Source organism: Oreochromis niloticus, linkage group LG6, assembly GCF_001858045.2.
Source record: "Oreochromis niloticus isolate F11D_XX linkage group LG6, O_niloticus_UMD_NMBU, whole genome shotgun sequence".
Taxonomy (NCBI): Eukaryota; Metazoa; Chordata; class Actinopteri; order Cichliformes; family Cichlidae; genus Oreochromis; species Oreochromis niloticus.
The window spans coordinates 26,077,322-26,096,301 of NC_031971.2; the positions used below are offsets into that span (position 1 = coordinate 26,077,322).

An 18,980-nucleotide genomic window follows, 5' to 3' on the forward strand; every position below is an offset into this window, starting at 1 on the left:
TTTAGACAAATTATTAATAAAACAGAAGTCTGTTGACGGCAGTGGTCCTTTTACCTCTTTCATCTTTGAAGCCATTGTCCAGGAAGACTGGAGACTCTGGAGAGTCAGGTAAGGAAGACGGACAGGTGGTGGATGTATGAGACACCAGACTGCCTCTCTTACTCTCTCCTGTCAGCCTGATTAGCCAGTGGTCTGACACTGATGAACTTGTGGAGCCTGTGACACAGAGAGAAAGGGTTTGAGAGGAGGAACATAAAGAATACTCCACTGATTTAACATTGCACACATGTTGGACGATGGAAAAGCGCAAATGCTGTTTAGAAATTCTATGTTATTTTATTTTTCATCTGATATATGGAGCTCTTATACTTCCCATAGTCATAGTACCCATAAGTTTCAAGAGTCAGTCGACAAAGAGGCGCAGGCAGTAAAGGCCTGGTGGTATTTAGCCTCAACCAAAAGTAAATTAAATGATATCACTTAATAGTGTTAATGAGACTTTGCCCCTCTTTCCTGCATCATTTTCTCCAGAAAGATTCAGTTTTTGACTTTCAAGTACCTTCAAGAGTTTGCGCAAAATACTAAAAACACAGCATGTCAACCAATAGCTGCTCTATGTCTGGTTTGCTCTTTTACTCTGCAATTTTGAGTTATACATAATTTCTGGCAAAAGTAGGCGAGTGAATTCAAAAAGGGAGGGGGACTAAAGAGAGTATACACTAATGTTAAATGAGATCTATCCATAATGACATCACCCCCCCGATAATTAAGTTAACAATGTGTCAAGAACAAACATTTATCTGCAAAATAAATCACATTAGGCACATTTGCCAGGGCCTGTGATAATCAATGTCTTTTTAAAAAAAACATTTAAATAAAACCTGCCTCTCAAAGAAGGTCCTGATTAAGGCCGAGTAAATCTTTTGAAATGCAAGTCACACTAATTTCACCAAGAAATTCAATAATGACTGGACAGGTACTTATCCAGCTCTAACAACAATTCAGCAACTCTCAAATAGCTCAGTTTTACAAGGATAACCGTCTATGTTGGCTATATTAGGTCTTTACATATATTTTCACATAGTGTTGACTCATAGAGAATTTCAGCAATTAATGTCAGGTTGTTTTTCTGAAACACTAAAATATAAAAAAGTACATGATTAGATTAAAAAAAAGTGAAGTTTCTCAGACGTCTTGAAAGAAGAATGAATGACAGCTGTCAAAGCATCGTGCACAGCCGACAGGCATTTCTTAGTTCTTGCTAAGATATTTAGACAAATGAGTAAATTTAGAGTATTATTAAGTGCTATCAATCAATAATTAATTAAGTACTGGTTGTACATGTCTTTGGGATCGAAATAGAATATGCTTTATCTCTGTTAACTAGTTTTTCTCTCCAACTTTACTGGAATCATTTTGTCATGCAAGTAAACATTTTCAGAATAGTCCAACTAATGTTACAACTTTTGACCATATGAGCTGTGGTTGGTGAAGTAAGTATGTTTAGTCGTACAGCAAGGCAAGTACAACAAACAATAGGAAGAGGAATACGAGTACTTAGGATAGTTCATCCTTCATTACAACGCAAAGGAGAGCATTAGATTTAAGGTCTTTGAGAATCTGTAGCCAGTGGATCAACAGGAAGTCCAGTGATTTTCAGCAACATTTTTTTTTAAACTTCCTATGTGGCGTTACTGTACTGTTCTCCCTGTGTCTGCGTAGGTTTTCTCCAAATGATTTAGCTTTTTCCTACAATCCAAAGACATACATGTTAGGTATATGGGCGATTATAAACTGGCCATAGGTGTGAATATGAGCATTCTCTGCAATAGCTTTGCGACAGACCGGCAGCCTATCCACGGCATGCCTTGCCTTTCACTCTGAGTTAGCTGGGATAGGTTTCAACCTTCCCATGACCCTGGACAAGGAAAATTAATGAATGGAATCTTAGAGTCTACATAATTTTATTTTGTGCTGTGCCTTGTAAAAGTTAAGTTTTTGTCCTGACACTTTTTGCTCTGGACAAGAGAGCAAAAAGTTAAGTGACATCGGTACAGTTACTTTGAGTTTAAGGTTACAGAGGAGCTGGCAGCAGTTTATGTTTTGCATATGTGCATATTTTGATAGGGCTGAAATGGGCTAACTAGCAGGTGTTACAGCCAACAGCCTAAATCTGACAGGGAAAAATGCTGGACTTTTGAAGTGGACGCAAGATTTTCTTTATGTTATTGTTGGATCTTCACAATATATAACGTGTTGAGGCGACTCCTGTTGTGGTTTGGCGCTGTATATATAAATAAAACTGAATTGAAAAATTGAAATATAATATAACTGAAATGAACCAAGCACTGTACTGTATTATACACCAAGAGGTGATGTGTAAATTATTGATAAAAATTAACCACGATGTTGATATTGTAACTAAAATACCCAACTTGATAAAAGTAAATTTGTTTGTAGTTTTGGAGCAGCATAAGACAGCACATGGTGACATAGGCTACCAAAAAGCAGTCATATGGCTCAGCCTGGGTATAGTGCTAAAAACAATTTGGGACCTGAGAGCTGCTTTTGTGAGAAGACGGAGAAGAACATTCCAGAGCTCTTAGATGAAGAATGGAGGCAGATCTTGCATTTGCTGTTTATGTGACTCAGCTGAACTAAATACCAAACTGCAAATCCTTATGAAGGCTTTCATTAGAAAGTTGCAGTTTCTTTCAAGATAACTGGAGAGCTACATTCTTGCCCACATGCCACCTGTGAAGATATTTTTTCTTTGGATTTACCTTTATCAGAACAAAAGTTCTCAGTGATAAAGTTTAGCAAGAAAAACAACAAACAGTAACCAAAAAAGAGAAAAGACGTGTTCGCTTGCAACTTTTCCAAACAAGTCAAGCTTGTTCTTTGTCTAATTGTACTGTCATGAACTTTAATATTTAACATGGTTACTGACATCTGTAGAATCTGAGAAGTAGCTCTTGGGTTTTCTCCACTGCATAGTCAGACCTTGGGGGGAATTTCCAGCAACATTAAGTTCCGGATGATTGGCAACTGTCTTGAATGATTTCCACTTATAAATAATCTTTTTTGCTGTAGAGTGATGGATTTCAAATTGTACGGCAATGGCCTTATAACGCTTCCCAAGCTGAAACACAGCAACAATTGCTTTTCTAGGATCACTGCTGATGTCCTTCCCCCTTGGCATCATGTTAACACACATCTAAACACTCCAGATCAGCAAACTGCCAAAACCTCTACTTTCATAGAAGTACTCTGTGGTGTGAATAAGGCAAGGCCGGACCACAGGTTTTTGCTGCGGCCGGCAGCCTGTGAGCTGCAGCAACACACCACAATCATTCACCAACCCCCGAGTCCCCGTGTTTTAACAGGTGGGCGTGATTGCGGATGCCGTGCAGGTGCGTCCGCACGGCACCGCCGACCACGCCTCACCACATACTCACACTTGCTAATGATCATTTATTCAATGTGATCAGTTTTCGAGGACGCAGTAAGGTTAGTACTTAGTTTTTCAAACACTTCTCTTGCATTTTGGTTTAGTTTGTGTTAAATAAATAACGAGATAGTGTAATATCTAAATTGTTATTTTTTTATCTGAGGTTTTGCTGAGGTAAGACTTATAGAGAACCATGTTATTTTTAAAATTATGTTCTGAAATGTAAATTTTGAACTCACATAGGATGTTTCATTTGACAATGATAATGTATGTTTTAAACGTCATGCTCTTTGCTTCAATCCACTAACCATATTTGAAAAGTTCTTGCCCCAACACCGTGGGCAGTGGGGCTGATAATAAAGCACTAATGTGAAGCAACATATTTGTTTACCATCTACAGCCTCTGCAACTAACAGCTGACTAAACGAGTATCTGACACTGGCTTAAAATGATGTCATACCTCACAGAGAATGTCTTATCTACATATTTTCTCTAACTTTCCTTATTAATGGATGCTTCTCTGTTCTCTATTTCATTTGTAAGAGCTAAGGGCTAAAAACAGGAGACGTAACTTGATATTCAATTAACTGTTCTAGTTTCAAACTTGAATATTTAGAAAAAAGGCCCAAAGCACTTTGACACTCTTATGAACAATTTCTGGTCCTTTTCACTTGACATGGTTTGTTGTCCACATGCTCTTCCAAGCACTTTGCAGCTGTTCTCTAATTTGTGTCTTTCTCTTATTTTTGTATGCATTTCTCTTGTTTTGTATATACCCCTCTTCATTGTATATATTTCTCCTGTTTGATATTTATTCCTGATGTCTACTATTTATATTTTATTCTGGCATTGTTGGTGTGGAGTATCCATCCAATATTGTTGTACATGTAAAATGACAATAAAGGGTTATTCTAGTCTATTTTATTCTAATAAAGTTAGAGGGACATAAAAGTGAGCCTTGAAATGTCTGTGTTTGTTTGATTGGAGTCTGACAGATTTACACAAAACATAGACATTAAGCCATTATTTGTTGATTATGGTATTTATTTTGGTATTTATTAATAACCCCTAATTTTCTAAACCTCAGTTCAATTCCAATTTCATTTTCATTTATATAATGCCAAGTCATAATAACTTTTGCCTCAAGGTGCTTAAACCCCAAAGGATAAACATAGCACTGAAGACAAACACGATGACTTCTACAAGAGGACAAATTATTATCATACAGCAAGATCAAATTTTAGGAAAGAACAATAAAGTGTCTTATTAAGGCCTTGGGCCACCATGTGCTACCACAACAAAGTCAATGTGCTATGGTTCATTATACAAGTGTCTGAGCACAGTTTTAGGGATGGAACATCATCATTTAAAAGTATATTGCCTCATTCAGTGTTTTGATGGCAACATTTGAGAGAAGCGTTGGACATCTCAGTGTGAAGATTTCTCCTAGAGTTCAACTGCGTTGAGATCTGGTGTCTGTACAGACCATAGAACATGATTCAAATAGCCATGTGAATATAAACTCCCATTAGGACAGATGTGATAAAAAAAACAATTTTGTAATAATTTTCAATGGACCCAAACCACTCCTACAAACTGCCTCCACAGTACTCCACAGGGCTACTGGACTGAACTCACACATTTGAAAATGGACAAGATAAACAAAAACCACTCGGGAGTACTTACATACAGTATAGTACAGACTCTATCCAGTCATGTGAAAAACTAGGCACAGCTCACGATTCGACATCTTCTAGAACCACCTTTAGCAGCAATAATTTGAAAATTATTGTGGAATATTTTTTGGCCCACTCTTCTTTATAACACTGCTTAGTTCATTGAGGTTTGCAGGCATTTGTTTATGCATAGCACCCTAAAGGCTCTGCCACAGCATTTCAATCAGTTCGAGGTCTGGACTTGATAATTACTCAAATACACTTGATTAGCAGCACCTAGCTGCTACTTACCCTCTTAATTTCTATAGAAGCATTAAAAGTGTACTTAGTTTTTAAAAGGACTTCAAGGAGTCCTGTGAAAACTGTTTTTCATATGACTGTATGTGCAGACAGTTTGTGCAGCATAAAAAAGCTGTCTTTTTGACTTGTATTGCCGGTGCACCATATAAAAATAAGGTCACTGGTTATTTGGATTTGTAAAAGGCAATAGGAGAGCCGATTACATAAAGATAAAGGTTGGTATTATAATGATTTTAGGCATTCTGACATTTGTAGTAAGTGTATGCCCTTCAGTGAGCTGTCATGGCAAAAGGTTTCAAAGTCATCTGTACAGAATTATGACTACTATGCTATCTGACTTTTAGCTCTTAACATACCCTTACCAGTGACATGCGGTTCATTCATCTCAGTTTAATAATTATATTTCCAGTTTAAAAAAAGAAAAAAAAAGAGTCAAACAACTGACTTGACAATATTTTGGATGAGTTCTCTCTTTTTTTTTTCTTTTTTGCAGTCTGACAGAGGACTTTGCTACACATTCAGCATTTCATGTGAAGCTAAATGAGCAGATTTGACAGACCCGTGGTTTTCTGTGAATCAAAGCAGGTTCTTGACAGTACAGTCTTCTCTGTTTGTACCAGCATGTTCGGCTCTGAACTTACTTCAAAGGTTGAAAGACCTCAGTATCATTGCAACTCACAAAAGTTGCAAGTCAGTGAGGCAGGAGTGCAGGGATAGGTGGTATGTATTAGGAAAAAAAGCTCTTTTTGCATCATTTATAGTCATGGGATTGACAGCTGATTTCTTCAAGTCAATTCTACTTGATACTGAGCTGTATTATATAAATATCTGATTAAAACGCCAACTTTCATTACATTTTTCCTCTCTTACTGTGAAAGAGGAAGAAGAGGCATGATTTATGTCTCACTTTTGATTAATTAGTGATTACAGTTGTACTTTATTGTAGGATGCATGCTTGAGACTACAGAGAGCAAGGTGCAATTATCTTACTGTGTTTCTTACAAGTTGCTTGTTGTTAATGATTCATTTGTGGTCCAGCAAAATCACTGTTATTCTGAATTATTCCTATAGCAGTAAAAGTACCCCGCCCCACCATTTATGTAGTCTCGCTCTCGTAAAAAGTCCATTTAAATGTAAGTAAACTTTTGCTGTGGAAACATTTTGCATGTACTCGATGAACACATTCAGCAAGAACAGGATGTGTTAGTTTGTATTGTCTACATGGTGCAGGGTGTATGTGTAAAAGAATCTTTGTCAAACTGTCTCACCAGATACGCTCAGATATGTCAGATAAGGTATCAGACGTGTGTGCGTTTTGCTAACTGAGCACAGTGCAGCAGACAACACAGATATATTTCCGTCCTTGAAAACCACTATTGCCTAAGGTACGTATGTTTAAAGTACAGACATTAATTGACTATTTACCATTTTTAGGACCTTTGAAAAACAAACACAAGCTCTTATATGCTTTCAGCTGTCTGCTTTGCTTGTTATTTCACAGCATACCTCTGATGGAGCTGCTGGCTGACCACGGGGGAATGATGTTTCGTCTCTGGTAGAAAAGGATGTAAGCACCCCTTGTGCAGACTTCCTCGTCTTGCACCAGGTCTACACTGCTGTCGTCGTAGCTATACCACTGACCATCCACTGAATTCCTACAGTAAGCTGGAATAAAAAACAGACAACAACGATAAATAATGTTTTTCTGGCATAATTGTTATCAGAAAATTGCATGTGGAGATGAACTCATTTTTCCCCTAAAATGCACTGTCTTGGGAGGTCCATAGCACATAACCTCTTTGCTGCCTGTAAATACAGTGTACATAGAAAAGCTTCACATTTAAATGTGAGTTGTATTTTCCTTCACTGCAGAGACTGTTGATAGTCTATGTTTCTCAGCTTGTTAAAGCAGCAAGACAGAATACATCAAGGACCACTCCTGGACACATGGAGCTGCTCTCCAGCTACAGTTTCTTGTTGTTCAGGTGCTATTTTGACTTATTTTAACGATGTGTTTAGAGATGCTGGGTTTTTTTCATTCCAGTAAAATAAGATCAATTTTATTTATTTTTTTTAGTTAAATTAGGGACACCACCACAGATTGTGTTATTGTGCATAACACTGTTGGGCTCTCAGATAAAAGAACCAGGATAGGGTGCAAATGTAAAGTGGTAGCTGTCATGGTGAAGACCCGGATCAAATACACATTTAACTCAATGACAAGCAAATCAATTTAGGTGCTTGTGCAATGTACATTGTATTTTTTTTTCTTCTTTTGATGGTATTCAGTCTCCAGTTAAAATGAAACATTTATTTGTGTTGTCAGTGAGCAAACTTACAAATTCAGCAGGGGAATTAAGGAATTATTTTTTCCACAAATGTACATATACTAAAAAACGGAGTTGAAGAGGGAGCCAACCATTAGTAAAATAAAATCATTCTTATCAGACAGACGTAGTTTGATAATCCTCCACATACTGACAGTCTAAATGGCAGCCTGGGCAGTACCTGAAATTGGAAATCCATCCCACATTTAGGGACGCACTTAGCTACTTGCAATTACTGTGCACAGGACTATTGGGATGAACCACAGTTCACCAAGCCGAGGACAGTAGAGACCCAGACTGCTGGAGGGTTGTATTTAAACATTTTATTTAAAATTAAAACACTAAGCAGCACAAAGCAGTTTGCTCTGCTGAGATAAAAAATGGTCTTCCTTGTGGAGTTAGCATTCTAGCTAAATCTGGTCCAAGTTGTAACACACTCACACACACACACACACACACACACACACACACACACACACACAGACTCATTTTCATATCTTAGTGAGAACATCTAATTGTCATAATGCTTTCCCTAGCGGCTTACCCTAACCATCAAAAATGTATGTCTAACCCTAACCCTCAGCCTGAACCTAACCTAATTGTAACCCTGAAACTAAAACCACATTTTGAGCCTCAAAAACTCCTTCAACCCTGTGGGAATGAGCATTTTGTCCCCATAAGTGACAGTTGGTCCCCACAAGTATAGTGGCATGCCAATTTTCTGTCCTCACAAAGATACCTAAACATGTACACACACACACACACACACACACACACACACACACACACACACACACAGTGTATATATCCATATTATGCAGTAACATCATCTGTCTGGATGTGCCTACTGCATGACAGAAGAGTGTGTATGAAAAGCAATAAGAAGACGTCATTGTTGCATACCAGTATAATGTCCTCCATGCATTCCCCCGTGATGGTTACACACAGCATAAAGATCATACAGGAATTCGTGAGGAAGCATCATGTCAGCAGCTTGGTGTGGTTGGCCTGAGTGCTGTTTCCAGGAAGGTGGCGATGGCCCCATATTCAGGTTCTTCATGCTCTGGCTTCTCTTCACTACATGCGGTGCCATGTCCAGACCAGTTAGAGGGAAACGCACGAGTGTTGACAGCTTGTTCCTTCGCTCTCCAACCTGTTTCAAAAATCATTATTCATGTATACAGTCCATACACACTATTATGTTTGCACATTTTTGTGCTTTAAGTACTTAGAAATACTTTTTTTCTTTTGCAATTCCCAAATAGTAATGTGTCAATTACTATGTTTGCCTATTAGCAAAGGCTTGACTGATTCTATATCCACTCTTTTGCTGTGCTCTCTCCTCAGCCACAGATATGCAGACAGAAATAGACACCTAAAAGTTATTCTGATGTCCATTTGTTGTAAAATTTAAAGAAAGCAGTGCTAAGACTGGAAAGGATGTTGACAGGAACAGCAGGGACCCTATCTAGAGAAATGTATGACTGATTGATTTACAAAGCATTGTGTTGATTATAGTTACAATGGAAAACAAAATGTTCATTTCCTTAAAGATGTGTTGTGTCTAGAAAGTGATTTGAGGGCACCTGCAGCAAGCAGAATGAAGTTCACAGGGCATACACCAGTGTACACAGTGAAATGGGTCAACAATCACCTTTCAACATGAGGGTGACGAAAAGCATTCAAGCAAGACAATGCTTGAGTAGCTTTACAACAAGTTTTGACTGTTCTGAGTGGCGCAGTAATAGAATTTCTCAACATAACATCTGCCGACCAACTGACACATGCGAGCCTGGCAGAAAGAATGTGAGTCTGAATGCAATTTTAAGAGGTTTCAGCTTTGGGTATGTAATTTATTTGAAAATTTTAAAACCTAAATATTTTTGTTTCTCTGTTATTTTAGAGTCTTTACCTTACAATATAAAGCACCTTGAGGTAACAGTTGTTGTGACTGACTGAGCAGTGGCTGAAGACAAAGTTAAAAAGAGAAAACAGCTCATGAGCAAACAACTGGAATCAACTGCAGTAAAAGCTAGACCTACATTTAGATTCACAAAGCTCTACAACAACAACTGAATATGCAGGCAAATATTACTCTGTTAGGAGTCTGAAAATCTACAAAAAGTAAAACTAGCAAATAGCTGCCAAATGAATTAAATGGCAAATAAATAAAGACAAACTATTTGCATAGGTCAAAGAAATATAAATGCAACTGGAAATATGAATTCTTCTTTTACTTACTGTCAGTTTTATTCCAGAGGCTCTTTAGAAGTAACCAGAATCAGAAAAAAAAGCTTTAGGTCAGTAAAAGAAGTGCCCAGCAGTTTTCTCTTACATGATTGTGATTCAGTATGGATTTTTTATTCAAATCACTTTTTAGTATAGAAGCTCTCCTATTGAGATCAGATCCTTATCATGATGGAAGGCCCTGCATAACCCCTAACCTTAGAAATTGTGCTGTGCAGATTACCAGCTCTGGTCTCTGATGCTAAGAGCTAAGAGTGGCACAGAGTTCGGCAGACTGAATGACTGAATTCGAATGCAGAGACTAAGAAAAGGTGCATCAGTCAGGAACTCCAAAATCAGGATCTGATACTAGAGTTTTTGAAGAAAGGGTCTCATGTAGTGAGGTGATCAGTAGGGCTTAACTCAAGGGGCCTTTCCTCTTTCTGCTTCTTTCTTTCCAAGCAAACTGTAAAAGACTCTGGGCAAGAGCTGTGGTGTCCGCGACAGAGTTTGAAGTTACAGCGGAATGGCAGCACAACAGGAAGTGATTTGTTCATGGAGGCAATTACATGCTTTGATAGAAAGTGGGACACACCGACAGGTGTAACAACTGATGTTTGTCCAAATCTGACATGGAAAAATGTTGGACTTTTGAAGTGGACGAAGGATAAAGTGACTGAAATTAACCTACAACTGAAATTGGTATTTTGGCATTGTATTACACACCTAGAGGTGCTGTGTAAGTCAGAGCAAAATAATTAACCATGTTGTTGATGTCATAACTAAAATAGTTTATCTGGGAACATATACCACACAGGTGTCAGGTGGTTCAGCCTGGGCAAAGTGCTAAAAAGAGTGTGCAGCCTGACAACAAAAATTCAACAATTTTGTGAGACGAAAGGCAAGGACATCCAGAACTGTCAGATGGATAATGGAAAGCAGACATGACTGTCCTTCATGTTTCCACCTCACACACTCAACCTGACTTTAATGCACTGGTTCAACCCAAAAACAGACTAAATTTCTTTCACTGAACAAGAAGAAAGAACTGAAAAACGTCACATGAATGAATGAACTACAAGTAAAATAGCAGTACAATATATTCTATAAAGTAAAATTAAGATTCAAAACTTTGAAATTTAGCAAAAACATGCACATTTTGCTCACAATTGTTTTTGAGAATTAGATTGATAAATTGTCTTAAAATATTGGTGTTTTTAACTATACCTGTTTTACACTTTCATTGTCTAATTGCAACATCTGCTCTCATTAGCAGCAGTTTATAAAGACATAAGATTAATATTGAGCAGAAATGAGTCCAGCAGTCCCAGTTTCTCAACATTCAACACTCGTTCCAAGTAAGACCAAATCATGACTGTGAGGAATTATTATGTTCAGCAAGGCGGTATTAAGCACTAATGTAAAATATAGCAGCACAACACTCACAGGAGTCAGTGTGGGGAGCAATTGCACAGATTAAATAAAGAGAAAAATCCCATCAATACATAACCTCTTCTATCTATTAAAAAAGAATAAATTGCATGAAAATAGGAAAAGTTCCTCTCTGTCATTGAGCTGTCTCACTGTATTCTAATGAAACCTAAACTTCATTGCTGAAAGCAACCATTAAGGTCTCAGCTTTTTGTGAAAAAGAAGTAGGTCTTGAAAAGTGTTTGACTTCTACCTGCCCCTGTTTGGGTGAAGTATCTACACAGGTAGATTTTAAATGTCACATCCTGAGAACCGAGGAACACAAAAGAATCTTTCAGTTTAACCTTTTTTGTGATTTGTTTGTCCACCACAGAGGACATAAATGAATAGGCTGGGTCTAAGGAGCATATTGTCACATATGGAGTGAAAGGATCGTCAGGGATGTTCATGTTGGCATTAATACTATACACAGTATGTGGCCCCTAGGGAAAATTAATTTAGCTTCTAGAGAAAAAATGATTTATCAGTCATTTCTGTGTGTTCGAATATCTCAGTTAATGTAGCAACAACAGCAACACTGCCTGCTCCTGGTCAGTCACTTTGTATCAGACTGTGATGGGAAAAAGATCTTTTATGCTTTTAAGCTCCCTTGGCATGTTTTTGCAAATGTAAGTGAAAATTGAGGAACTATTGTAAACTCAAAGATTCTTTGTTTGTTTGTTTTTTAATTAAATTTGAAGTTTCCTGAAGTTGTGTCATTGTGACTTAAACTTGTACTGATCAGGGCCATTGAAAAAAACAGAGTGATGGCTTAAGTAAGACCAAATTGGTTAAGTAAATGTTAATAAATGCTGCCATTTTGTTAACACAAACCAGTTTGGTTGAGTTTCTCCAAAACACTGGCAGCTATTTCAGATCAGGGGATATAGCTTGTTAGCTGTGCTGGAAAATGAGCTGTTTTCCTAGTGCGACAAAATACTTATTTAGAGTTTCATTGTTATGCACACTGGCAACATGTCCAAGCATAAATATAGTGGTATTACCATGTTACTAAAAAGATTATCCTCAACCAATTACAAATAAAGGGTCGCATGCTATGACCTTACAGCGTTAGGCATAGCAAACATAGCTGCTGCAACAAAATACTGACAACTTACAATGTGTTCATTAAAACTCAGAGAAGGAAGTATCTAAAGAAAAGGGTAGGGTTCACTTTTGAAACAAGGAACAAGAAGAACCAGGCATATGAAGGGATACTAATGAGTCTCCTGTGAAAGCAGCTGTTAAGGGTTTGTGTCAATGGTTTTTCAAATGTTTACTTATAGGGAGAAGCACAAAACGAATAAAGCCAAAAGTTAATTTCTATCTCTAGTCCCTGAGCAAACGTCACTAGTGATGAGTCAGTTATGGCAAAAAGGCCAGGGTTAGGGAATATTTTAACTTCATGGCAGGAGATTCACTACAACTGTAACTGGTGTGCATAGTACTGAATGATCTCAGCCAGGGAAATTAGAAAGGACACTTGGTAACAATTTGGAGTGTAAATGACCTACGCAGAATTACTATGAAATTGCAGTACGGAGATGGGTACCTCTTTGAGAGAGTACTGGGAAGCTAACACGTGAACAGATGGAAAATAATAATAATAATAAGAGACTCCACCAGACAGAAAATAGGAGAAAGCAGCTTTCTAACTGATTATACCAGGTGTGGGGAAAAATATGACCTGGCATACATAGAGATGGAGTGGGAAAAATTCTAAACATGGCGGGCCTTTGTGAGGGAGCCATCCTAAAAGCATACATCTGTATATCTGAGGCCGAAAAAGCCTGTGGCTGATTACTAATTCTTCTTTCATCCACTCCCTTTATGTATCATCTGCCTCCATCTTACCCCATGTCTTCTGTAACACCAACCCTTTGCATGTCCTCCTTCAGTTTTCATTTGTGTTTTTCCCGCATTGATGTACAACATCAGAATGTTTCATAAAGAGTGGTTAAAAGAACCAGCAATTAATTTGTGTGGCACATTTGCTTTCATCTTGGTTGCATTCACTTGCCTTCTTTCATGTTCTTCCTTCAGTAAACAGTCAGAATTCATAAAAACACCACTTTTTAACTTTTTGCGTTGCCTTGGCTCTAGACAGAGTTTAGTTGAGGAAGAAAATGCATGGGTTTGAATCCTTTTTAATTTTCCAGACTGAGATCTCTCAGGTTATTAAAGAACTTCACGGTGGCAAGGTAATGGGGTGTGGGGGATTTACACCGATAATACGTGTTTGGAATAATGCATGAAGGCCAGAGAAAGGTGGGGTGTTGGTTTTAAAGAAGCAGGCATGCTTCAATGATTGTGACATGGCGCTTGTCTATCTCAGTAAAGAGGAAAGGGTGTTAGAAAGAAGCTTGCTGTGTATAGTTTTTTCAGGCTGTTGGGGATCTTTCAGTTTCTCTTTGGATATTGACTGATTTTTTTCTCATTTTCATTCCAGTCCTTGCCTTTTGGTTTGTGTTTTAAGCCACTTAGCACTGACCTATGAATCATTCAAGTATAAAAGACCCGTTGCCACTGATTTTCATTCCATACCTCAGCCCGTTTCTCCCTGTTTCCCTTTCCTCAGAATGGTTTCTTGACAGCTGCTCTTTGACTGAGACCATTTTTGATTAGGCTTCGACGAACATTAGCTGGATCACCAGAAGGACTAGAGGCATCACTGCATCCATCCTTTTTACTTAAGGACTTGACTTTCATGACTTACTGATAGCTTTTTTTTTGGGCCACTTAGGCCACTTTTGTCTTTTTTTTTTTCCGCTTGTCCAGTTTCCTGCAGATCATGATGAGATATTCTTTAAGTTTTCAGCTAACGGCTCTTTAGGAATGACCTTGTTGCAAAAACACCCTGTCAGACTTTGTTATCGTTTGTATTTTTCATAGTTTAAATTAAAGCAAAAGAAACAAATTGTGCTTGTTCGTGACAGGCTGGTAGTAACAAAGTGCTAAAAGATATGATATAAAATTGGTTCTTTGCTAAATTGTCTGCTATGTGTAGACATAAAACTGGTTTATGCATTGAGTTAAGTGCCTTTTCATGCTTGAATGACACACAGGTCACTGTTAAGTGGCTTAACAACAACAACAACAAAAAGTCCTCTGGAGATGGTCAGGCACAAGGGATTTTCTGGGACTTTTATACTCTTGCAAAAATCAATCCATAAAATGTCAGTTTTATTCTCTTTAATATTCGATCCAACACTGGGCCATCAAGAGAAACTGTAAGCACAATAATGAGTTTATTAATTTGTAATTTGTATTTGTTATGGCAAGTATTTTATCAAAAACATGTTTTCACATACCCATCATCCACAGAGAAACATTTCATTTTTACTCTTCACAGATATTGAGCAGCTCTTTGACAGAGAGGTTGTCTTTTTCAATGACTGTTCACAAATGGCCGTTCACAGAATTCATCTGGCTTTCCTTTCTTGTTTGCTGCAGTGCTTTTGAAATCATTAAAGGCTACATTTCTTTACACTCAAACTCATCTTTTCATTTAGTATTTCAGGAAACAAATTTGGCTTAACTGATCTTCTCTTATCGTGATGAGTTCTCACAAACTGCTTTCTTTTTAAAGCAAATCTTTTAGACAGCTGTGGTTTCTTTATAAGACTGTTCATATAGTTGTTAATTGGAAATTACACATATACTCTTTTCCTGCAGCATTCAACAGACTTGTTGTTGTGTTTAGCTTCAGTTTTTTTGCACTGTTGTGTTAAATGTAGTCTGCATAATGTATTTTAAATGAGACTAAACACAGTAAACTTTTAAATAATTATTTCAATCCATTTCACAAAAAAATCTTAAAGCTATTACTGTAAGTTGATGCTATTTTGAAATCACTTTAATTTTAGTCATTTCAAAGGTGTGTATTCATTTTTCTTGAATATTGTATCAGGCTCTTCTATAATTTGTCAAATTGTCTGTGTAGAGTCAGATAATAGTTCCTCAGGTGTTTGTTACTACCACAGACATCTTTTAAATAAATTATTTTGCTGACTGTAGTAGTAATGCAGTGATCAAGATGAAAGGTGCTTGTCTTCACTTGAGACCACTTTGAAGCTGGCCTACCTGACGGAAGCGCTTGAGATGGAGGATCAGTATGTCTGGCAGAGTCCACAGGCTCATCTTCACCATGCCCTGCTGAAGCTGCTTACAGTGGGGGCACTTCCAGGCATCATCTGGTGCAAGCTGGAATCAATATTTACATCAATTAGGTGCACGGTTACATAAATAAAGCAGGTTATATTAATCTATTTTTCATTCGCTTTTCCCAGATCAAAAGACAAAAGCTTGCCTGATTTTTTTTTTACGCATTAATTTTTGTCATAATGATGCCTGATTGCATGAAAGCTTTTTAAATTAAAGTCTTGTCCTTGTTCCACTTAAAGGTAGAACAATTTTCTCGCCTTCCTCGTCTTTGGTTTTTCATCTTCACAGAAGCACCTTAAGGCGCTTTGAAGTCACTGTATAGAGGATAAATTGACTGGATTTGTATAGCACATTTCTCATCTTATTGACCACTAAAAGTGCTCTACTCATTCACAAAGCTCTTCATATAATGCTACAAAATACCCCCCAGACACACAGAGAGATGATAAATGATGAGCAATTTTGAGGTACATTTGACATGCAGAGTAAAGGACCCATTGATTAAAAAAAAGTACACCACCCCTCCAATTACCGATAAATCTATTCTACCGCCTAAGCCATGGTCACCTTAAATACACTTTCATTAGCTCAACATATTAAAATGCATCATCTTGGGATTTTTCTCTTCTTGCTTTATGGTTTAGAGGTCTGTGCTGCAGACTGGCAAATGTAAAGAATCGTAAAGGTTCACTTGTTAGAGACTGACATCTCAAAGACTGCTTGGAATTTGAAAGCATGGATTTCACACAGGAAAAATGCCTTTAGCTGCATCAGCTCGTGTCAATGGAAAATTGTACTTAGTAGTCAGTAAAATCTTTTAATGATATAAGTTTCCATACATGCTTAGAGGTGTATAATCGATTGTGTAGTGATAGGATGTGTGATCTGTAGAAGGCTGCAAGGACTTTTATGTGCATTCCAGAGTGTTCTGGCTTTCACACCCACATTTTGGGAGCATGGGTGAGGTCGTACCTTGTCTTATTGTTTTATGATAGGATAAACGTATCTATGTCTGTTTTAGGCTAAGTGCCTTTTGTTTAGATGAACTGTTGGACTTCCAGACCAGCAGGTTTAGGGAAGTCATTTGTGGGGTCACACTCTGACCCCACACACACACATATACACACACACACACACACACACACACAATGATGTATAAATAAAGACCAGGGCAGTGGCACGGCGCGAGTCTCAGAGCCCTCACTTCTGTGCGGGTGCTGTGACTGCCCTTGCTTGCAAGTAAACTAACTGCAGTGTGTGTTTCTCCTCTCTGATTCGAAGCTGAAGAAGTGTCTTAGAATCTCTTGACAGCTCGTCACAGCGCTCAGAGTAAAAATGGACAACTTCACAAAAATTATTATATAAATAATGCCCTTAGGCTAAAAAATGTCCTGTGCACACACGCTGTCAGTTAATCCTGCTACAACTGTCTCATGGCTAGAAATGGTAAAACCTAACAATTACAGTTGCTATGGTTACAGGCAGGATTTGAAAGGGAGACAATAAGTCAGTGCTGCCCACTGAGACTTTGTGTCTTGTTTTCAAAAAAGCAAAGCCTCTCTCACAAAAGTGCAGTACAACATGTTTAGATTCTCTTCCATAAAGAAAAACTATGTTTCCCTTTCACACACTGTTGCCCTTTGAGCTGCAAGTCTGATTGTGGGTTACACTTGCTATAGTAATAACTGACCAGATAAGTATTACCTGCCAAGAAACTGCAAACACTAATCAAATCTGGTACAACGTGTCAATTCTCTGCCTGGGTTTTGTACAGGGTCTCTTACAAATAAATAAAGAAATAAAGCTACTGTTGGAGTTAGGGGTGTGGTTTGTGGCTCAGCAGAGGGAGAAGAGAAGGGGCAGGGGGTTCAGGGTTCAGTGCTAGCCGAGGCTGTTACATGTAGTCCAATCGCTCTCCCCTATTCATGTAGTAGCACTCCTGAACCAGAGGGAGAGGAGTTTGGAGTGAGAAGAATAACTGGAGGCTTATGAAAAGATGCGATGAACACACTGGGTAGAGTCGAGGTGCACACAAAACAAGCACTATACAAACAAATAATTAGCCATGGAAACAACTGTGTCTGCCTGTAGCGTCAGGACCCACAGTGGATCTAACTTGTTACAACTACTTATTCTAAGAGTTCCCAAAGAGAGAAATTACTCTTGAATACCACTGAGGCACATGCAGCACGATTGCTATGCTACTGTGTGTGTCAATGTGTGTGTGCACATGTACGACTACCTTTGTAAAGACTGATTTTGGTTTTAGACCTTGGGAGGAAGGATTTTGAGAAAGTGGATAAGTTTTGACTATGACTTTGTGCTTTTTTTCTGACAGCTTCAGAGGGTTAAGACTTGGCTTTAGGGCCAAGGTTTGGGTTCAGAATGAGATAATAAATTATATAAGAGGATAATAAACTAAACCATAAAGGAGATTTCATGATGCACATCTTGCTGCTGCGGTGGGAAAAAAATCTTCTGTGTTTCTTTAGAGTTTGTATAGATGATGTGCTGTTTAAAAAACAAGGACACAGTTAGCATTGTTAGTACTGAGAGTATACTGACATTTTGTTCTACGGTACAAAATATCAGTATAATGTGTGTTGCCCCATAAAAACAAGCAATGGCCAACTGCTGGCTATATCTATATAACAAAAGCCTGATTGGAGGACTGCCAAAAATTATTTTCAAGCTGTCAACTTGTCATAAACTTTGAGGAGTCAGAGTTAAAGGACAAAAACAAAAAGGATAAAAGGTTTTGTCTTTGGTGCTCAGTGACCAAGGCTGCAAGATTACAATATGCAACTGTTCTCAAACTGATCTCCCTGTTGGAGCTCAGTCTGGGGGGAGTTATTTTTTTCTCCTTATCTTTCCTCATGTTGTGCTTTTCCATGTTATACCCCTCTGACCTGTCTTCCCCATGTGATGTTTGTGTAATGTATGTATGGTCGGAAGGGTAAGACGGCGCTGGCACGGCTGGCAGCCTTAATCCAATTTCCCTCGGGATGAATAAAGTATGATCAATCAATCAATCAATCAATATAAATTGTTATAATGTCACAGGACAAAACACACATCAAAATACAAATTGTCAGTTTCTAAGAAAAACCTTTCCTGCTAAACCTTTGTTAATCTAAAACAAGCAGCAGTTTAAAGTAAAAAGAAAAAGAAAACAAAAAAACTAATAGCTTGATTTTCTTAAATTCAGAAAACACTTTTACTTTTCAAGAAATGCTCTGTAGACGCGTTAGTCCAGGCAGGCATTTTTACCTGACTACAAGATCTGACGAGGTTTACCGCTCGTTAACATTTGTGATTTTCATCATTGATCACTCAGCCACAATCCTCATTAAGTTCAGGAGTTTT

General features: G+C 38.0%; 1 protein-coding gene across 1 annotated transcript in view; it reads right to left on the minus strand.

The window, feature by feature from the left end:
• Nucleotides 1-18,980, minus strand: part of usp43a (ubiquitin specific peptidase 43a) — a 123,022-nt gene that overhangs the window by 5,166 nt on the left and 98,876 nt on the right. The window contains exons 12-15 of the mRNA XM_005469983.4: nucleotides 15,534-15,653; nucleotides 8,658-8,907; nucleotides 6,934-7,092; nucleotides 55-216 (exon numbers count right to left, since the gene is read on the minus strand). Of these exons, the coding sequence (XP_005470040.1) occupies nucleotides 55-216; nucleotides 6,934-7,092; nucleotides 8,658-8,907; nucleotides 15,534-15,653 (691 nt within the window). The remainder of the gene's footprint in view (nucleotides 1-54; nucleotides 217-6,933; nucleotides 7,093-8,657; nucleotides 8,908-15,533; nucleotides 15,654-18,980) is intronic.